The 21,367-nt window shown below is 60.6% G+C and overlaps 2 protein-coding genes across 9 annotated transcripts in view; one reads left to right on the top strand and one right to left on the bottom strand.

Annotated features, from left to right (window-relative positions):
* The first annotated feature begins 2,876 nt into the window (after nt 1-2,876).
* Nucleotides 2,877-11,071, top strand: YKT6 (YKT6 v-SNARE homolog). The gene is made up of 7 exons (XM_004615438.2): nt 2,877-3,092; nt 3,925-4,007; nt 5,369-5,469; nt 6,420-6,524; nt 7,115-7,180; nt 8,987-9,088; nt 9,835-11,071. Exons 1-7 carry the CDS (start codon nt 2,989-2,991, stop codon nt 9,868-9,870), a joined length of 597 nt encoding a protein of 198 aa, XP_004615495.1. The 5' UTR covers nt 2,877-2,988; the 3' UTR covers nt 9,871-11,071.
* A 1,554-nt stretch (nt 11,072-12,625) lies between these two features.
* Nucleotides 12,626-21,367, bottom strand: part of CAMK2B (calcium/calmodulin dependent protein kinase II beta) — a 68,580-nt gene continuing 59,838 nt past the window's right edge. For 3 of the 8 annotated variants that reach the window (XM_055133959.1, XM_055133957.1, XM_055133954.1), the window contains 7 exons: nt 20,662-20,706; nt 19,606-19,654; nt 18,732-18,878; nt 18,039-18,152; nt 14,752-14,827; nt 14,541-14,635; nt 12,626-14,372 (listed from right to left, as the gene is read on the bottom strand). In XM_055133959.1, the coding sequence (XP_054989934.1) occupies nt 14,140-14,372; nt 14,541-14,635; nt 14,752-14,827; nt 18,039-18,152; nt 18,732-18,878; nt 19,606-19,654; nt 20,662-20,706 (759 nt within the window). In that variant the 3' untranslated portion in view covers nt 12,626-14,139. The remainder of the gene's footprint in view (nt 14,373-14,540; nt 14,636-14,751; nt 14,828-18,038; nt 18,153-18,731; nt 18,879-19,605; nt 19,655-20,661; nt 20,707-21,367) is intronic. The other 5 variants (XM_055133958.1, XM_055133955.1, XM_055133962.1 and 2 more) reach the window with 3 other exon arrangements.

Genomic DNA, 21,367 nt, shown 5'->3' with positions numbered 1-21,367 from the left:
GGAGGTTGATTTATAAAATTTTCCTCCCAGGCATGTGTTCCATTGCTGGGCAGGTGTAAGGACTAGTAAAGGTTTTAAATAGACTGGAATTATATTTCATTAGACCTTATAAAATTTGACTGTATAAAATTTCTTTCTAAAGATGACCCCCTCACAAAACTTTCACATACCTTTTCAATTTACCAAGTTCCCTCAGCTTTGTTCCATCACTTGGAAAATTATTTTATTTTCCTTTCTATATTAAAACCCCTGCCATGTATCCTTATTAAAATGTCATTTATCTTTCTGCTCTTCTCATATATTTTCATATATATATATTTTCTTCATTCTTCACCCAATTCTTCATCTCCAACAAATATTAAAAGTTAGGGGATTTTTCTAGAGGTTTTTTTTTTTCCAAAATGACTGTTTTCATTTTTCTATCAGTGTCTAGTTGGAATGGAGCTGAGGTGCTCTGTGCTCCGCCTAAGAGCCATAAAGACTTTGATGTATGAGGGGCTGGAGTGATAGCACAGCGGGTAGGGCATTTGCCTTGCATGCGGCTGACCCAGGTTCGATTCCCAGCATCCCATATGGTCCCCCGAGCACCGCCAGGAATGACTCCTGAGTGCAAAGCCAGGAGTAACTCCTGAGCATCGCTGGGTGTGACCCAAAAAGCAAATAAATAAATAAATAAAATAATACAACCATAATGCCCAAATAAAATAAAAAGACTTTGATGTATGAAACCTTGGGCCATTTTCCTATGTACTAGCAATACAGCTCAAGTTGAAGAGTGGCATTAATGACCAGGGGCCAAGTTTCTTGGTCTCCAAGTTTCAGTTGAGGGTGTACAAAATTGCAGAGAAAGAATAGGCATTTTTCCTTGAGGGTTTGGAAAGAAGTTTAGGAGAAGGCCGAAGAGATATCTTTAACAAGCTGAGTGCATGCTTTGAATGCAGGAGGCCTGGATCCAACCCCCAGCACCCCATCATATCCTGAGCACCACCAGGAGTGACTCTTGAGGTGCAGAGATGGCATTAGCATCTGAGCATTGCTAGAAAATGGAACAGCCTAGAGGAGACCCATGGGGAAGTCTTGAGAAATGGAGTTGGTTTATCCCACCATATCTGGAATGACTAGAAGTAACTGCAATTTAGACAGTGGAATAATTGAGATCAGGCACTATAAACCTGTTATCAGGGGCTGGCGAGACAGTACAGCAGGTAAGTCGCTGGCCTTGCATGCGGCCAACCTGGGATTGATCTGCAGTATTGCCAGGTATGGCTCAAAAACCAAAACCAACCAACCAACCAACCAACCAAATAAACAAAAAAACTTGCAATCATAGGTGTCCATGCTGGAAGGCCATCTAGTTAAGCTACCATGGGGTCAAGTACTCATCTGAAGTCTTGGTCCAGGGCACTGGGCTTCTTGTTGGCTGCCGTAAGTACTGATCTCAGCTCACACCCTAAGTCAATGATTGGTCATATAATGTCATTTCCAGTTCTTTCCAGTTTTAGAGATGAAAAAGACTCAGAGGGGTTAACAGTTTGTTCTCTTTGTGATTTTGTAGTTCAAAGCAACATTGGAATTGAATCCAAGTTTGAAGCAATACTAGAACTGGATCCAAGTTTGTGGCAATCCAGATATTGATCTAAATTGGGTGACAGTGGGATTACAGAGTGAAGGTGAAGCTTCCTTTTCAGCATGATGCATGGGAAGTTGGTACCACAAAGATCAAAGAAGGCTTCCTTGAGAAATGGGCTCTGAGTGAGGTCCGAGAGGAGAAGGAGAGCGGTCAGGCTTGGAGGTGGGTTGTGAGAGAATTCAACGCATGCCTCGAGAATGCCTGTTTCTTACTAGCAATTTTCTTAACTCGAATCTGTTGTCCATAAAATGCATGTATGTCATATATATTACATGTATATATAAGATTTATACATATAAAAATTTATAAAGATTTAATCGGGATTTATAAGGATTCAATGAGGTACCACAGGTAAAGTGCTTGATGTAAGGGAAACTAAGTCAGTCACTGAACACATTTTAATCTACCCCTGGCCCTTTGTACAACTTCCAGTGACTACAAAGGGTTTTCTTAAAAAACTGTTCCCACTCACCCCGTAGGGGAGCCTGATTGTCTGGACACATTGACACAGTCCTTGTGATCACCTGGAATGGGCCGATGTTCGTCCTCAAGTTCAATATCCAAATCTGCAGGCAGGCGAGGAAGGTGTTAAGTTTAAGAGCAAGTAGAAAGACCTTCCTTCAACAACAGGACTGTTGAAAGCAATCAATAGTAATAGTAATAGTAATCCAAGCCATCCCTACCGAGGGCACTTGGTAATGTCCTGAGACATTTCGGGTTGCATCTGGAGAGTGGGCTGCTACGGACACCTAGCGGGCACCAGGCTCAGAGCCCGCCTAGTCTGCATGCCTGGAAGCGTGCCCAGTATCAGTCACCCAGGCAAGCTGTCAATCTCGCTGGTCGAAGCCCTGCTGCAAAGGGACGTCTCAAGCGATGCTGCGGCTGATTCGCTGGGGTCCCGCAGTCCCCGCAGGCAGTCCTGAGACCCCAGCGGCGGCGGCGGCTCCGCGCTCGGCGGGCACGGCCTGGGGGCTAGCTCGGGGCCCCAGCCGCTCGAATCACGTGGGCACCACGTCCCAGGGAGGCCGTCTGCCACCCCCACCCCCCACCCCCCGAAGCCCCAGCAGGCTGCTGGGTTGCGAGCGAGCAGACCCGGACGCCGAGGGGGTCTGCGGGCGGCCCGAGGGGCGGGGCCTCCGCCCGGAGGGGCGGGAGCGGCCGCGGGGCCGGAAGCGCGAGGCGCGCAGGCGCAGCCCGCCCCGCACGCGTGGCCGGCCGTCCCTCGGGCTTCCGCTGCGCGTCGGCGCGGCGCCTGCCGGAACCGGAAGCGGCCGCGGGAGCGTCAGCGCCGGGCCGAGGGGCGGTGGCCGAGCTGCTCCCGACGCTGGCGGCTCGGGCCGGCGCGGCCGCGCGGCGCCATGAAGCTCTACTGCCTGAGCGTGCTGTACAAGGGCGAGGACAAGGCGGTGCTGCTGAAGAGCGCGCACGACGTGTCCTCCTTCAGCTTCTTCCAGCGGTCCAGGTGCGGCGGCGCCCGCGCCCGCCCCCGCCTCCCGGGGCCTCCCGGGGCCCGCCCGGCCCGCCGCAGCCTCGGCCTCGGCCCCGGCGGGCCGCCCCGGGTCCCGGCCTCCGCGTGGCTCTGCCACGAGCGCGGCGGCCGCTCGGTCTGGTCACGGCCCGGCGTTGCGCCGCCGCGACGCCCCGTGGGGTGCGGAGGTGGGCGTCGTGCGAGCTCTGTGCGGCCAGCTCTGTCTGGACAGCGAGCCTCAGTTTGCCACCTGCGGTCCAGGGCAGGCAGTGTCTTGCCCCGGTCACGTCTCTGGGAGAGGCGCCCGTGGGGTCCGGCGGGCGGGCCAGACTCGGGCTTTGCAGCTCCCCTCGAGAACCTGCCCCGAGGACCCTTTGTGAGGCGCCCCCAGGCCGGTCTGTCGTGGCCTCAGGCCGAATGGGGCCTTCTGCCCTCCGTGTGTGTCCTGCGGACCGAGCCCTGTCCCCAGGCAGAGCCAGCCTTCCTGCAGGTGGGCAGTTTCCCGGGGCAGTTGCTGTGTGTCCCTCCCACTTCCTGGAAGTTCTTGGCCTTGAGAACAGGAACTGGCTTCCGTTGCTCCACTGTGCCTCTTGTCAAACTCCACCACGTTAAACTAGCTAGAGCCAGAAGCCCAAGAGGGGGTGGTTGGGTTTGCACGGTGGGACTCTCAGAGCACTACACTGGTCGTCATTACTAGTATTTTTGTTACTGCTGTTACTCAGGTTGGGAGGGAAACCGAGAGGCACCGCAGTGTCAATCACAGAGGTCCCTTTCCATCATACTGAGGCTGGGGGGACAGGGACAGGTAACGTGTTGTGTTTCTTAGCATCGCGGAGTTCATGACCTTCACAAGCCAGCTGATCGTGGAGCGCTCCAAGAAAGGCAGTAGAGCTTCAGTCCGGCAAGAAGGTGGGTGCATGGGATTCATCCCAGGGACCCACAGCTCCACACCAGGCAGGAACTGAGACCCCACTCCTGCTGCTTCTTTCTGTCTTCCCTCTTCCTCCTTTTCTTGCCCATGAATCCTGTGCCCAGATGTCCGATCGTTGATGTCGAAGCAGCCTGGTTACAGCCAGCTCCACAGCACTCACTCGGGATGGTAGTTCAGATCTTGTGGTGTGGGGCAGGTTTTGTATCAGCTCCTCTGGAGTGTGCCCCCTCGGGAAGGATTTCAGGTAGCCGGCTCCAATGCATCTGTGCTACTTACATTTTTTTGACCAGGAACCTGAAAACTCACTATGCTGTTTTACTCACTATGCTGTTTTCGTCACTGCTTTTCTTTTTTTCTGCATGATTCACGTTTCCCAGGAGAACTTCTGGTGTTTATTTTGGAGGCATTTGTTTATAGGTCTGAAGTTGTGTGTGAACCTTATCAGGCAGAAACAAAGTTCTTTGCCCTTAGTACCGACCTGGTCACATGTTAAGGAGAAACTGTATCGCTGGCAGCTACAGTGCCCGCTGGGTTGGACTCGGTTCTCTCTGTGCACCCTCCACTGTTCACATCCCAGAAATGAGCTTGGATCATGGACAGTAAATGCCCCCAGCTCTCCTCAGACGCCCATCTTGCCAACTTTAGGGTCCTTAGAGACATGGCCGTGGGCCTTGGCCAGCTTCTCAGGGCCAGGGTGTGTGTGCGCCATGACCCCACATTAGAATCCGACTTCTTTGGGGCTCATTGCGGAACCCCTGAGCATCTCCTCCCTGCTCTTGATTGTTTTCCTTTTCTTGTTTAGTTCCCCTCTCTGGTATGTGTTTTCATTCACCATTGGGGTCTTTGGGGGGAGCGTTTTGAGCCGCAGCCCTTCCAAGTGAGAAGTCAGCTCTGAGTTCTGACCCTCTGTGGGGCCTGGCACACAGCGCTGATGGTGTGGCTCCGGCTCAGCGGCCCCTGGGCTCCAGACAACAGGGGCTGCGTTTTCTTCCAGTTGGAGCTTTTCCTCCACTGTTTCGTCCCCACCTCTCCAAGGGCCCCGTGGGGAGAGCAGGTGCTGCGGGAGCCAGCTCGACGGCCCGGACCTGAGCTGGCCTGCACGACTGACTGGGAGGGCCTAGGCTGCTGCCTGGGATGTGCTTTCTGCCCCAGAGGCACATTTCGGTGGCGGCTCTGCAGCCGGGGTGGGTTCTTGTCCTAGAGCAGGTGTCGGGCTCCCGTGCTGTTGCTCTGTGTGAGGGTCACTCTGCAGCCCTCTCCCAGTGTCTGACTGACCTGGAGGGCAGAGTCTGAAACCCCCTCCTGTTATTCCTCTGTGCCCGGCCCCTGGTCTCCTCAGGATACTTATGCCATGTCTACGTGCGACCCGACAGCCTTGCCGGAGTGGCCATAGCCGACAGCGAATACCCCTCCCGAGTGGCTTTCACCCTGCTGGAGAAGGTAAGTTGGGACTTGACTGGACCGGACTCCATGGGCCGTTGGCAGGAAGAGGTGAAGCCACCTGGCTCTGGCTTCCCCGTCCTTACACTGAGTGGGCTCCTGGCACCCATCCCCGGTCCCTCCTCGCCGCCCGATTCAGCTCTCTGGCCCTGAGTCACGGCCTCTCCCCTGCTGTTCTCTCGGCCTGTGGCTTTCAGTTTTCTGTGGAGTCAGGCTGGCCCTTTGGTCACAATGTTGCTCTCGCTGAGGCTCTTCTCCCGTCTCTGAGGCCCTTCCTGTTTGGTGTGTGGGTCAAACCCTGCAGTGCTCGGGGCTCGCTCCCACTGGTGCTCAGGGACGAGGTGGCTCTGGCAGTTCAGCCTGGGCCTCCTGTGTGCAGTGCCTGCGCTCCAGCCTGAGGACACTCACCTCCTCCGCCCAGTCTCAGCCTGCGGCCTGGAGAGAGGCTTTCCCGTGGGCGGTGGCTGCTTCGTGGGGCCCAGTGCCTCTGCATTCTTGAGTCCAGCATGTTCAGGCGTGAGCCTGGCATGCACCGGAAGGTTGATTCCATAGTCCTTAGAAACTCTGGCCACGTCTTGTCTCCCCCAAAGCATGAATACACTTCGAAGGACATGAAATCCAGTGGTTATTAAGAGCCAGAGGACTTACCATCCTTTTTAAAGAATTGATACTGAGAAATTGGAGGGCCTTTTTCTTCTTCCCCTAGAAAGTCACAACCTGAACAAAGTAGAACTCCACAGTTTAGAAAATGCCTTGGAGACTGGGCCTGCTTGGTCTCCAGTTCCCGGAATACTTAGGAGGGAATGTGGGCCTGGGCTCCCCCTTGTTATCACTGTTGGCTTCACCCTGTCCTGGGCCCAAGGCCCTCAGCGCCTCTTTAGCGGTGAGGCTCCAGGGCCAAGCCCTGCTGGTGTGTGGGTGCTGTTAACACTAGTTCCTCCACTTCACAGGTCCTGGACGAGTTCTCCCAGCAGATCGACAGGATAGATTGGCCAATAGGATCCCCTAGCACCATTAACTATACAGCCCTGGAGAGTTACCTTAGCAAGTACCAGGTATGTGGAAAGACCATCATGTGAGCCTGTGTGGGTGGGGTGAGAGCCAGCAGCCCTGGTCTTGGGGGCCTGGGGGCCTCCTGCCTTTGGGGGTGGGGGTGCTCCCGAGGGTACTGAGGAAGCCTTTGGACCCTTGCCAGGGATTGATCCTTGGCCAGCAGTGGTCCAAGAATGTGGTGCTGGGAGCCACCCAGCTGTCCTGGCACTGTTGGGGACCTCCAGGCTTGTACTTGGCAGTGCTTAGGGGCCATGTGGTACCAGGGATTGAACTGGTGTTGACACATACAAGGCCTGCACCTTGGCCCTGTGCTGTCTCTCCAGCTCCTTGTTTGTTTTTTGAAAAATCTGCTGGGGGCCACACCACGCGGTCTAAGGGGACCTGTGTGGGCAAGGCTGGGTTTGAGGGCCCCCACAAGCTGGTCTATGCTCTGTGTAAGAGCCAGCCACTCGGCCCTGCCTCGCTTGGTGTTGGTGCCCGTCTGGGGAACACTGAGCCCCGGGCCCTCCACGGACATGATCAGCCCCTGTGCACATGTGTCCCACACGCTCTGTTGAACTGCTGTCCTGACAGTGTCCTTGTTCATGTCCAGAACCCCCGAGAAGCCGACCCCATGACTAAAGTGCAGGCGGAATTAGACGAGACCAAAATCATTCTGGTAAGCAAGACTTGGGGGTGCCCGTCCAGATACCCAGGGCAGGAAGATGGGCCAGTGGCCAGACATGCAGAGTTGGTGCCAGCCTGTGGGACCAGGCCCCGTCTGCAGAGGCCTCCGATCCTGACTCCAACAGCCCGTGGTGTGTGTGTTCGGGCCCCATTTCGTGGCATTCGTTGCACTGGGTCCATGCTGTTCTGTGGCTCCCTTTGTGCCTGCGTGTGTGAGTCTGGGGTTGTCACTGCCCTTACTGTCTGACTGCACGCCTCAAAGCTGTCTGAGGGCACCCTCGTCTCTGATCCCTGCTTCTAACTGCTGCTTAACTCTCGAGCTCTCTTTGGGAAGCTGGAAACATCTGTCTTGGTTTGGTCCTTCTGGCTTCTGCATCTAAACGGTCCCCTGCTCCTTGTCCACCAGGTCGGTGACCAAGACTCTGCCCCCCAGAGTCTCGGCTACAGGGTCTGCACAGACCCCGATCGTCTGGCCTCTGTCACCACCATGGGCCTCACCGAGCACAGTCCATTGTCAGTCCCTGCATTTCTTGTCTCTTGCGGTTGGACCTAACTCTTAAGTGGTGACTCAGGATCCAGCATTCTGTAGAGCGCATCCCAGCGCCTTCAGAGGCAGCTCTTCTGGATTACACTTTGAAGCAAGGGTCTGAAATAAAAGCTGGACACAGAAGCTTGCCCATCGCTTTTCCTTTGTGACACATTTTTCTCTCCACTCAGTCTAGCCTCCCTGACTCTTCCTTCTGCTGATCCTGAGGACCCTTCTCGCTGTCCCCCTCCCTCCATTGCCCCAAGAGGGCTCCATCTGTAGCCCCATCTCTCCTCTCAAGGGTCCCCTTGATAGATATTTTTTTAATTCAATCACGGTAACACAAAGCTTTCATGTTTGAGTTTCAGTCATACAATGATCGAACATCCATCCCTCCACCAGTGTACATTTTCCACCACCAATGTCCCATATACGCCCCATGCCACCCCTTCCCCTGCTTCTGTGGCAGACAATTTCCCCCATACTCCCTCTCCACTTTTGGGGTCCCCCTTGGTTTAAACACTACGGTGTATAGCGTTGTTCTTGACGGATCTGTTACAGAATACAGTCAGTATTCTGACCCAGTCTCACCGCTAGTGTGACCTTTGTTCCACCCTGTCCTTATTTCCCACCCACCTCCCAAGCCTGTGTCCTGGTGGGCTTTGGGAGGTCTGATTTCAGTCTTTCTCCTGCTCTGCCAAGGGATCGCTCTCGGTGCTTGGGGTGCTAGGGATCGAACCTGGGTCATCCACGTGCAAGGCAAATGCCCTCCCTGCTGCACCATCGCTCCAGCCCCTAAAGCTTTGTTGTTGGTGCTTTGTTTGGGGCCACACCTGACTGTTCAGGGCTGTCTCTGCAGTCAAGGATCACTCCTGGTGGGGCTGAGGAGACTGCATGGGGGATTAAACGTGGGACAGCCTCGTGCAAGACAAGTGCCCCCCTCCCTGCTGCTCCGGTCCTGTCTGTCCATTAGGCTTGATGTGAGGCATCGGAGTCGCTCCACTGTGAGTGGGAGACAGGGCATTTCTGCTCTTTTGTACTTTCCACCTGCTCACCCTCTGAGGAGGTTCAGAGGAGACCTCAGGACACTGAGATGCTTCCTCTCAGGCTGCCTCCTGTGTGCTGGGCCCCTGCGTGGTGGAGTACTGACGGAAACGGTGCCCAGAGTGCCATCGTGTCTGCCACAGGCACGTGTTTGGGAAGGGCTCTAGGTCCCAGTTAGAACCTTCTAGGTCCTGTCGCCTCAGGAGATTCTTTCTGTCCCTTGCCCAGCACAATACCATGGAGTCTCTGCTGGAGCGCGGTGAGAAGCTCGATGACCTGGTGTCCAAGTCTGAAGTGCTGGGAATCCAGTCTAAAGCCTTCTACAAGACAGTGAGTCGGGTGCCCTTCCCAAGCACTGTCACAGCATACCCGTCCTGGGACCCTTGCTTCGAAACTAGTGAGTCAGTGACGTGGTTGGAGCAAAAGGACCCCAAAAGATCTGTGGCGGGGCTTACTCGGGCACCACCTTGTCCGCAGGAGAGCTGAGGGCAGCACCATGCCCAGGACACTACTATCTCTTCCCCCAGAAAAGCTGAAGGCCCGTTCCTCAGTCACAGGGGTGCCCCCATATTTCTGCTGCCTGCTATAGAGTTGGGCAAACCCATCTGCTGTACACTTTTGCAGCTGGGGCGAATTATGCTAGCAGGCTTCACATGTGGGAGCCCCAGGCTCCACTCCTGGCACTGTATGTGTCCCGTCATGTGTCTGGGACTAGCCCAGGGGCTGTGTCCACTTCCTGCCTCTCCCACAGGCTCAGCCTCTGCTGCTTTTCCCTTTGTCGGGGGTTTCTCTGAGTAGGCTGCTGGGCGGGTGCCTGGGAGGGAGATGGAAATTGAGGGGTGCCGAGGCAGGAGCCATCTACCAGGTGGGGCCTGACCTGCCATCCCCAGGTCTCCCTCCGAAACAGCCTATAGGGCGCTGGGGGGCAGAGGGGTGGGACTCAGCCCTCAGCCAGAGGACCACACTTGTTTCTCGGTGTCCGGCTGCTGCTGGTGTCGGGGCCAGAGAGTGTTGGGGCTTCTCCCTGGACTCCGGGCTGGTCCCTCAGCCCCCCTCTCTCTCCTGTCTTTCTCAAGGCCCGGAAACAGAACTCCTGCTGTGCCATCATGTGACAGCCACCAGTGGAGGTCCCTGCCTGAACGTCACCGCCACATGCATCAGGACTGCAGCCCCCAGAATCTCTAGAGAGCCGGTCAGGGGGCCCAAGTGGGACAGATGACGGTTCTCACTTTAGCGCTTCAGGAGGAACTGGGGGTATTGGAAGGGATCTGGGGGTGGGGGACATCGGAATTCATATGTCTGGCAACTTTGGAAAGATACTTGGGACCCCAAACGGTGTGCCTTTGGGGCCAAATGAAACCATAAATTTTTCACTCATGTAGATACTGAACAGCTTGTTCTCCGCTTTCCCTGCGAGGCCCGAGTGCCGCCCACGCGGGCACAGCCAGGAAGGCAGAAGCAGCTCTTTGCGGTGCCCCGTCTGTCCATTCACCGTACTGACACTCCAGCCCAGGGGGCCCCGTTGTGTCTTGGGGTTCCTGTGTACATTTTCTGTGTCAACACTCAGTAGAGCAGAGGGGCTGGCGCACTTGACAGCAGGTCTGCTGGGAGTCTGCCCTTGGTCTGCCCTGGCCTTAGGGCCGACCCCAGCAGTGCTAGGCTATGTCCTTATGAGCAGCTCCCCTTTCCTCAGGCAGCAGGGCTCTAGGCTGACTGCCTGAACCTACAAATGGCCTCTCCGGGGTCCTGGGCACTCAGTGATGCCTGGGTAGCCCTGAGCGCTCAGCCCCGGGTCCTCCTCTGTCGTGCCCAGCCTCCCCAGGTGCCCTCTGATCTGCTGAGCATCTTGAGGACTCAGACTCGGCCTCCAGAGGCCCTGGGGAGTGGCTCTGCCAGTGTGGGCTTATCCCTGGGGAGAGGTGCTGCCAGGGGCCCAGTCAAGCCCCTACCTGGGCCGGAAGTTGGGCTCTGCATGACTTGGAGGACCCGTCCGCCCAACAGACTCACCTTCTTGCTGCCTTTTCTCTGGGCACTGAGCTGACCAAAGGACTTGGGCCAACCCCTAGAGTCGCCTGCCCACGTGATTTTCTACTGCCAGACCCTCGGGAGGCACAGCCTTGGCCTCACGAGCACCTCACAGGGCTGGGGGAGGGGGTACATGGGCATGACCCTCGGGGAGCAGGTACAGGAGTGGGTCCTGCCCCTGGCACAGCAGGCAACCATTGGCAAAGAATGTCATCTTAATAACTGTGGCCTAATTGCTATGTTGAAGAGGTTCCGATTGGGATAAAATTGTCTTTTGAAATTCCAAAATGATTCTGTGCTTTCTTTGAGCCTCAGGTCCCCATCTGTGGAGAGAGAGCGCCACCTTAAACCCCAACCCTGCCCTCTTTTCTCTGGACATTCCTGGCCAGAGCCAGGTGGGGGAGCCCCCTGGCAGCCACAGAGTCGGGAGTCTGAGCCAGGCCTACCAGCCGGGGAGCACCCCATCTGCCTGGTGCAGGGTCCAGGCCCGCGCTGGCGGCACCTGCTGCTGCCCCGCGGACCTTGCTCCTGCCCTCTATGGGCCCGGGGAGATCTGCCTGGGGGTTTCTGGACGCACCGTAGGCTTCTCGGCCACCCTCAGCCCTGGGAGGCGTAGAGAGGCGCCTCTTGGCCCTGGAAGGAAGGCCAGTGCCTGCCCCACATGCCTGCTGCAGTGACCTCGCCCAGCGCTGCAGTGGGGGGTGCTGGGAGGGAGCTGGCCTGGAAAGGCTCCTCTGATTACGGCGATAGCTGGAGCCCTACATACATGCCCCGCAGGCCCTGCCTCCCAGGCACTGGCCTAGATTCCCCCAGCCCGCCTGCAGCAAGCGCTGCACAGATGGACGTCCAGGCCACCTGTCCTGCACGGGTCTGGGGAAGGAGCCCACCACGCTGCTGCAGCTTGCGAGGGCGCAGACGCCGTGGGGCCTTGGACGGTGCCTTCCAGCTCAGGTGGGAGGCAGATGTAGTTGAGGCAGTTGGGTGAATGGGGTGCACCTGGCCTCACAGCCCTGTGGGGGAGCCTGGGCGACCTTGCATGGTCGCTGTGGTACAGTGTACCTGGCCGGGCCCAACATAGTCCTCTCCCCCATGGCCACACCAGCACCAGCTCCGTCCATTGGGTCTGTGTGCCCAGCTGTGGGCACAAGGGCTGGCTGGCCCTCCTGAAGGACAGTACAGAGCCTAAGATCAGGAAAGCAGGGCTCACGGTCAGCGGGTGTCTTCTTGCTAGGAACAGCCTCAGAGGTGGGGGGAAACCCCTCTTTTCCTTCCTGCCCCCACACCCACCTGCTGCTCTAGGTTTTACGGCCCCGCCACTCCCTGTCCCCAAAGCCACTGTCCCCAAAGACACAACTCTGCTGTCTCCCCTGGAACCACGTGCCACGTGGGCCCCGGGGCCTGTGCATCTGGGCAGTTGGTGGAAGGTGAGCGGCACGCTCAGGTGATGGGAGGAGCCGGGCGGGAGGTGGCACTTCCCTCGGGTGAAGGGAGCAGCTGGGCGGGAAGTGAGCGCCACACTGGGCACACTTGGGTAATGGGAGGAGCCGGGCTGGACGTGAGCACAGCCCTGATGATGGAGATGAGCGGGGCAGGGACTGCCTTCCAGGGTGAGCCTGAGGCTGGTGCGGGCTCGGGACAGGGTCTCTGTGCCCACAGGCAGGGCTCAGAGGGCTGCTGGAGTTGAGTAAGGGGTGTCGGGACCTCTGCCCTGTGCTGGCCCGGAAGGACCACCCAGGTCCTGGCCTGCTGCTTCCTCAGGTGGGGGCTTTCGTGGCCCTGAAAGCGGGGCCCACGCTCAGAAGAACTGGGCCACGCTCAAAGCACCCAGCTGCACGCATGGCACTTTGTCCTTGTTTTTCTTTTATTTGCAGTTTCCCGAGACAGGACAAAATAATTTTTGTACACTTACAAGGCTCAGAAAGAAAAGACAATGAAACTCAGCAAAAAGAGAAGAGGGAAGGCTGGCCAGCACCGCGGGCAGCTGGCCCTGGGCAGGCCAGCACCGCCGCGCCACACCGCAGACATCGAGCGAGGAGAGTGGTGTGGCTTGCTCAGGAGGGGTCATGCAAAAGAACTGTCCCCAGAAAGTCCCCAACGATCCCAGACAGGCAGGTCTGTGGGGACAACAGTGGGTGGGAGCAGGGAGGAGCCCCAGGAGGTGAGGGTGGCCAGGCCCCACGCTGTCCGTGGCAAGCCCTGTCGGATGTTTACCCTGTGTCCATGGGGGGTGGGGGAGACGGCTGTCCTGAGCACAGCCGTGGCAGGCATGAGTGTCCATGTCTGTCGGTGGACAGTCCCCTCAGAAGTCAGCATCCCCATGTCCTGTCCCCATGCTGTGTCCCTCCCAAGCTTGGCTTGATTTGTGGGGCAAGAGAAAGAAAATCCTTGTTGAAGTGATTTGGGGGGTGGGGGTAGGCACAGGCAGGAGGAACCCACATCTCTGCAGCCGTCATCCCCGACTGACCCCAAGGGCAGCCTCACCGTCCCCACAGTGCGCGGGGCATGCAAGGCCCAGGGTGACCCAGCTCCCCTTTTCCCTCTGTCCTTCTCAACCTGCAGCAGCTCCCCACTGCCGCTAGACTCCAAATGCCACCTCAGCAGTCACCTGCCTGCCCCTCCTTAGCACGGCCTTCCGGCCCTGGGAACTCGGGACCCCCTGGGCTGGGGAGGGGCAGCAGAGAAGGGAAAGTCCCCCAACAGGTGTGAGGCCAGTACACGGGCCCTGCCCGCAGGACTGCAGGCCAATGGTGGAGCTAAGGCGAGTCCTCTCTGCACCTCCCGCCCCCAGAAGGACCTGGCCACACCGGGCGTGGGGAGGAAGGGGAGGGAAGCTGGGGGGACCCCGTAGCCCCGCCCAGACAACAGCTGACTTCTGATGGCAGCCATGCAGGCGGGGGAGGGGGTGCTGCGGGTGCCGGGGTGGGCACCACACCACGCCACAGGCCCTGGACGAGTTCACAGCCGGCTATCCCCGGCGGCCAGGGGCGGACGGACACACGTGGAGCTCGGGCAGGGAGCAGCCAGTCGGTTGCAAGTCCCACAAATGCCAGTGACTTTTACAGCTTTTCCTTTGTGAAGTGTTTTTTTTTCTTTCCCCATTTCATCCAGCATGAAATTTTTTGTGGTTGTCGCTGTCATCTTGTTTTTAAAAAGAAATCACGTCTGGTCTTGGTTTTCTGCAGACACGGGCACCAGGGGAGGAACGAGGCAGACACAAACATGCGACAGGCAGGCCTGCGCCCGAGGGCGGCTGGCTCCAAACATCCATCTGTCCCGCGACAGCGGTGCAGCTCTGGAAAGGGGACAGGTCAGCGGCAGCCGCCCTCCCCGCCCCGCCGGCCGCGGCGCGCTCACCTTCACTGCAGCGGCGCCACGGGCGCGCCCGAGCAGTGGAAGTGCACGTTCTGCCACCTGCCCTCACGGCGGTGCCACACGCGGGTCTCCTCGGACTGGCTGGTTCGGGGCCGGCCCTGGCCATCAATGTACTGCGTGAGGCGGATGTAGGCGATGCATGCGGCGTCCTCGCCGATCACGTGCACGTGCGGATTCAGGATGGTCGTGTGGATGGGCTTGCTGTTCTTGGCGAGCACTGTGGGGAGGGCAATGCTGAGCCCCTGGCACCCCGGGTGCTGACCCTCTCCCTCCCACGCGAGGAGCCGTGGGGCCTGACCCTGGCAGGGGGTCCTGGAGTGCCCCTCGAGTCAGACCCGCCCTCTGCCCGCACCAGGCCCTGCCCCAGGGCCACCCTCCAACTCACGGTTCTCGAAGTAGAATCTGTGAAAGTCCATTCCTTCCACCAGGTTGCCCAGAGCTTCAGGTTCAAATGAGGTCAGGCCGGGGTCGCAGATTTTCCTGGGGGCCACACCCATATGATGGGTGGGCGTGGCTCAGAGCCCGCCCCTCCCCGCCATTTCCATTAGCCCTCTCCCTGGGGAGAGTCGCCCCCACCCACCGGGCCATCCACTCACGCGTAGGCCTCGAAGTCGCCGTTGTTGACAGCCTCGATGAGCTGCTCCGTGATCTTGATGATCTCCTGCTTCCTCGCTGTGGGGAGATGAACCGTGGCAGCGTGTCCATCAGGCTGGGCAGAGCCCCACCGCCTCCGCTGCAGGGCCCGGTGGCCTATCCCCCTCTCGGCCAGCTGGAACTGTGGCCTCCACACCTCAGCTCCAACCAGCTTTTCTTTTGAGTGACAGAAATGACCTGTCCATGGTACCAAATACCCGCAAGATGCCAGCAGGGCCCCCCAGCGGCCACGGCCGAGACCCAGCACCGGCTCTGGGGCTGCTCATTGTCCTCCTGCGCCCTGGCCCCCTAGAGTGTTGCCCGGAGCCCCCCACACGCATCCAACAATGCAGGACCCCAGGGGTGGGGTCCTGGTCTTCCTTTTGTATCGGCCAGTATCATCTGTCCTCGCTGCACTCTGCCCACTGAGGCCCCGCAGCCTCCTGAAAGGTCTTGCCGTGGCCTCTGCTACATCAGGCCCATGCCTCGCTGGCACCCCAGGGTGTCTCTAGCCACAGCTGATGCTCAAGCCATGGAAGAAGCAGAGAACAAGGGGCTCTCTGCACCCGGCTTGCTCAAACCCCCCAGGAAACTGTTCGCTTCAGCCTTCTTCCCAGCACAGGGGAAGAAGTCTGTGTTCCCTTTAGCCTCGCTCTCTCGCTCTCTGGAGAGAAGTTTCATCTGAATCAGGTGCTTTGCCACCTCCATGCACATGTGCACAGAGCCAGCACACACACACACAGAGGCATTTACACATACAATCGCGCATGTATGTGCATACATGTGCATGCTGAGCTCTTAAAGTGATAAATACCTGTGATCAGCCTCAGCCTGAGACATGCGTGGTCCTAGCCACATTCCCCCAGGACCCCCGAGTCTCTGCTCCCCCATGAAGGCCATGTCCAGCCCCAGCTGCACAGGACACACCATGCTGGGCTGAGCGTGTCCCAGGCTCCAGTGTCTCTGCCTTGCAGCTGCCACAGCCAGCCCATGACGGCACACTGCCGACCTCCAAGGAGTCCCGCCCCCAGCACCCACTGACCCTACACTTCAGAGGGCAGAGCACCCCTGACAGGGGAGCCTATGGACAGGTACCGCCTGTGTGTGTGCACCTGAGCACTCATACCTGTACATGTGTGTGCCTGTGCCTGTGTGTGTCGCTACATGTGTGTGCATGTACATGTGTGTGCCCTGTACATGTGTCTGTGTGAGCCTGTGTGTGCTTTGTTCCTGCCCATGCATGTGCCTGTGTGCCCATGTGTCTGCCTGTGCATGTGTGTGCATGTATCTGTGTGTCCTGTGTGCCCATGCATGTGCACGTGTGTGCTTGCGTGTAGCCATATGTGTGCCCATGTGTGTGTATGTGTGCTGGTCTAACTGCATCCTCATGCAGCAGTCTGTGGGCACCAGTGGCCGTGCCCAGCCTGCTTCTGCCACTCCCTTTTCTCCTGGGCCTTGGACTGAGGCCCCGGGGGCCTGAGCTAGACCGCAGGTGAGAAACTAGGACTTCAGTCCCCATGGGCCCCTGCACTCCTGCCCCACACCCAGCCTTACCTGAGCTGCAAATCGGATTGCCCCCACCCATCCCCCTGAACACCCTCTGTTCGTGCAGCCCCTCCCCCCACCTTCAGTCCCTGGGGCCCCTCCCCCGGGTGCAGGGGCCCAAGACTGGGAAGTGCCGCCCAGAGCCTGACCCCTGTGGATCCCGCCCTCTCTGCCGGGCAGCTGCCTTTCACCCAGCCCGCCCCCGCCCACCTCCTCCTGCTCCCTCTGTCCAGCACCCCCACTCTGGGCGCTGGGGAACTCGGGGGAGAGCCCGACTCATGACTGGCATGCATCAGCCTCCGTGGATCCCCCAGAGCGTGCCTTTTCCGCCGTGTTCACCATGAATTCTTTTGGGGTGACAGTGTTCAGGAGAATTATTCCTGATGGTGCTTGAGGGACCGTCAGGTGGGCTACAGGCAAGGTCAGCACCCTCCCCACCACACACATGCTCCGGTGGGCCTGACCCGCTCGAGTGAAGTGGCTCTGGGGTTTCAGGAAGGGACACGGAACGTCTGGGTGAACGAGGGCAGGGGCAGAGTGCCAGGCCCGCACAGCACATGCCCTCTGAAGCCAGACCTTGGGCAGGGGCCACCTGCCCGCATGACATGCCTATGTGGGGACTGACCAGGTCTAGCCTGCCATCTGGGGTCAAGTGCCCTTGCCCCCATAAAACTAGGGAGGAAAAGTCGAGGGAAGGGCAGGGCCCACAGAAGTAGATAAAGTAAAATAAAGCCCGAGGTAAATTGCACCCAAGCTCCAGCCTTTTAGGGACAGGTGAATAGGCTGGCAAAGTGTCCAAGGGGACCCCAATGGTCCCAGGCTAGCCCAGCCTGTCCCTCAGCCACTGTGGGGGTACAGGGAGCTGGGTGACAGCAGCCCATTGACGCCGAGGCAGCAGGCATGTTTGTCTGGGGGGGCACAGACGTCAGCCCTGGGACTCTCAGGAGCACCGTGGCGACGTGCCGTGCCCCCCAGCCGCTTGTCTGGGCCCCCTGCAGCCCTGCCCCCAGGAGGCGGTGATACTGAGGCCTCGGGGTGAGCGGGGGCAGGAGCGCGGCTCTCAGGGTGCCGTCACCCTCGCAATCCTGCAGCTCCCCTCACCTGGGCTGCCTCCCGCCCCTCTCCTACCCGCTGCATGCCCGACCAGACCGTGGCCCAGGACCCCGGAGTGGAGTACCCTGGGTGCTCCCTGCATTCTCAGAGCCCCCAATTCCTGCCCCAGCCTGGGGGTCCGTGGAAGTGTGGGGGGAGCCCCTCCCGCCTCGCGCCTGTCCTAGGCGCACACTCACCCAGCCACTCGGTGGCCATGCCCGGCCCTGCGGCCGCCCCCAGCGCCCGGTGCCAGCCCGCAGCTCTGGGCAGGAGGCTGGGCCCTGTAAGTGATACTCTCTGCCGGCAGGTGGCTGCAGGCGGCTCCTCCCTGCCACTGCACCCCACGTGGCATCAAGAGGACCCGCCCTTCCAGCTGCCAGCGGGCAGCGTGGCCAGCCTGTTCTCCCTGCGTGCTGGACAAGCCCTGTCCCTACTGGGGTGACACAGGCGTCTGAGGCAGGAGCCCGGACAGCTGCTCTCGCCACGGCCTGTTTCCTGAGGCCAGGGACCCTCAGCACCCCTCTCTGGCCCCCCACACTGGACCCTCCCAGAGTGGGCCAGTGCACTGCAGTGGAGTGAGCCCTTGGGAGTGGCCACTCAAGCTGCTACTTACTCGGGGTAGGTGGGGGGCCAGGGAGAGCTGGAGACGGGCAGGCCAGGGGGGCCTCAGCTTCTGGGGTTCCTGAGCCCCTTCTCACGGAGCTCAGGAGGTCAGAGATCCTGGGGGCTGGGTGAACAGACAGAGGGGGACACAGAGGGGGAGCACGAGCAGGAGCTGTGGGCTGTGAGCCAGGCAGGTGGGGGGGACGGAGTGGGGGCCACGGGCATGGAGGGACGGGGGCGGTGGGCGACAGAGGACATGATGGGCACGGGGGAGGGGACACACGGGGAGTTCATGGTGCGGGAACATGAGGAGCAGGGGCCTGCTGGGGAGGTCACGTGGCAGTAAGCAGGGCCCAAGCCCTCGGGGCGCGCGAGGCGCAGGCAGAGCGGAGGGGCGGCGGGGGCGCCCCTGCGGACAGGGCGGCGTGAGAGGGCCGCGGGCCCCTGCTGGCAGGGCAGGGCTGCGGAGAGCGGGTTCCCGGCACCCTCATGAGGTCATGGAGGTTCTCGGTGGTGAGTGGGGAAGGTGACCGCACAGGGCTCCGGGACCCAGGAGGCGGGCTGGACAGTGCAGGCAGCAGGGCAGCGCGGGCGCTGTGCCCGAGGGGAAGCAGGAGCCCAGAGAGCCTGCACAGCTGTGGCGTGCCGCGGGGCAGGGCGCGGGGCCGGGCAGCAAGGCAGCAGCTCGAGGGGCGCTACTTACACGGGCTGGGCAGGGGGCCCTCAGCTTCTGGGGTCCCCGAGCCCCTTCTCACAGAGCTCAGGAGGTCAGAGATCCTGGGGGCTGGGTGAACAGACAGAGGGGGACATAGGGGGCAGACAGACGCAAGGCGGACGGCGACAGGCGGGGCTGGGGGAAGGAACAGGACAGGTCTCACTCTGCCACGGGTCCAGCACCTGAGAGACTGGGGCTCGTGGGGGGGCTGGGCCAGTGTCTCGGACAGGCCCAGGGGCCGCTGATGAGGGCCGGCAGGCTCTGAGGCAGGGATTCTGGGCCAGCTCAGGCCAGGTGGGCACTCTGGGGGCACTGGCCCCTGGGCTCACGAAGAGAGGCCGGGCCCTGCCCCCCATGGCGCCCCCCATGTGCTCCCACCCTTTCCTCTCCTGCCAGGCAGGCGTGGGAGGCCGAGGGCCCGTGTGGGCAGCCCAGACACCCAGGCACTCCAGGGCCCGCCCAGAGGCTGGCCCTGAGGGTGTGGGCAGAGCAGCCCTGGTGGGGTATGGCTGCCCGGGAGGGGGCTCACATCTCCGGGGAGCCAGAGCTCCGGGCGGGGAGCGGTCTACTCGCCACGCAGGGTTTGCGGTGCCCAGCACGGGGAGGGCAGCCCTGAGGCCTGAGCACAGACAACACAGTTCCTAGAGCCCCCAGGGTGCCGCAGGAACCCCAGAAGTGTCCCTCTTGCCTGTCAGTGACCACCAGTGCCCGCCAGCCCAGCAGGAACACAGGTTAAGGAGCCTTAGACGGAACCGAGCAAACGTAACCTTGACTTGTTCCCAGGCGGGAGCTGGGGCCTGGGGGGAGGCAGGAGCCCAGCGCCCTGGACACGGCCCTGGCCCGGCACGGCGCCCCCCAGTACCTTTTGTGTCTTCATCCTCAATGGTGGTGTGGGTGCTGTCGGAAGACTCCTGGGGAGACAGGGGAAGGGTCAGCGCCAGGCCTCGGCCCAGGGACAGGAGATGCCCCCAAGAGCCCAGCCCAGCCCCTGAGGTGGGGTCGAGCTTCAGCCTCTCCCTGTCAGGAGACACGGCGTGTGCGTCTCCCGGGGCTCCTCCGGGAGCCCGAGGCAGCCCTGCACACACCCCCATTGACCTGGCCAGCCCCAGCCCAGCCCAGCAGGTAGCCCCGAGCACTCAGAGGCGCTGCCGCCCCTCAGATGAAGCAGCAGGCCCCACCTGTGGCAGCGAAGCGTCTGGGCGGAAGGACTTCCATGGTCCCCTCCGGGACTGCCCACCCGGGGCTCAGCCCATACCCACGGCCCACAGCGGCCAGGGGAGCTCAGAGGGGGCGAGGCCCTGAGCCCAGTCACGGGGTGACGGAATTCCCGTGCCCAGAGGCCCCGGAGGAAGTACCCATGGCCCCCCAGGTCCCGACCCACACCAGTGCCCAGGCGTTCCAAGGAGCCTGCGTGGGGGTCTGGCTGCAGGCCTGCGGGGGGCAGGGGAGTGGGCACCAGCCCCACACACTCAGCCGCCTGGCCTTCCTCCCACCCCCCAGAGAGCCAGCCCCTTCCCCGGCCCCTCGTGAAATGCCGATGGGATGGATGCCAGAGCAGACGGAGGGCAAAGTCAGCAGGAAGCTGGGGGCTGCACAGTGAGCGATGGGGAGGCCGCGGGGGCTCGATGCCCACCCTGCCCCCAGAACCAGCCCCGCTCTGGCTGCTCCGGGCTGTGTGTGCCCGGCAGGAACAGGGCCAGAGGAGGGCACCGGGCAGCTGGGAAAGCCCCCGAGAAGTGACCCCCACTGTGTCTGTGCAGGACAGGGGCCCCGCGCCTGGGCCTGTGCGGCAGGGGCAGCGATGGACTCTGGGGCTTGGCCTGGCCCTGGGAGGGGCCGCCCCACCCGACCCCGTGGGCAGCACGGCAGCCTTGGGCCAGGCCGGGGGCTGCGGTGGCAGGGCGGGGGCGCTCAGTACCTTGATCCCGTCGGCGGGGTTATGAATGACGGTGGTTTGAGGCTCCTACAGAGGAGAGAAGCACAGAGGGGGGAAGAGGCCAGGTGAGACCCGGGACGAGGCCCGCGGAGGGAGCGGGCCGCAGGAGGAGCACAGCGGATGGAGCACGGACTGCAGAGAGCGCGCAGACCGGGTGGTGCATGCGCAAGCGGCGGAGCCTCAGAGGGAGATGGAGCTGGCGAAGCTGCGGCCACCGTGGCTGCCCGGCTCGCAGCCTGGCACGGGTGGGCACGGGCTCGGAGATGTTATGGGGTGTAGTGGCACATGGATGGATGGGGTCCGAGATGGGGCTGGCTGGGAGGCTGCTGGGAGGCCCCAGGCCCCCCTCCTACCACGCCCAGCTCTGCCCCCTGGGGGGCCGCCCCCCACTCCCCAGAGGGCCAACGGGCAAAGTCACAGTCAGTGGGGAGCAGGGCCTCGGGCCCCAGGTCCTCAGCACACCAGACCCTGCGGCGTCCCCGCCTGCGCCCGGCAGCTGTACAGAGGGCACGCCAGGGCCCGTCCCCGGGGGGCCGTGAGGCAAACACAGATGGTCGCTCAGGCCCCGCCACCCAGGGGCACCCCACAGGTGCTCAGGGTCTGCAGCCCCCAGGCCTGCCTGTCTCCCTGCCTCGCCTGCTAGTCCACTGGGCCTGTGCAGCCCTGAAGGCCTCTCACTCGACACTGA

This window comes from Sorex araneus, chromosome 3 (genome assembly GCF_027595985.1).
Source record: "Sorex araneus isolate mSorAra2 chromosome 3, mSorAra2.pri, whole genome shotgun sequence".
In the NCBI taxonomy this organism is placed as follows: domain Eukaryota; kingdom Metazoa; phylum Chordata; class Mammalia; order Eulipotyphla; family Soricidae; genus Sorex; species Sorex araneus.
Note: the sequence above shows the minus strand (reverse complement) of the source record. Positions and strands in the feature narration are given on the sequence as shown.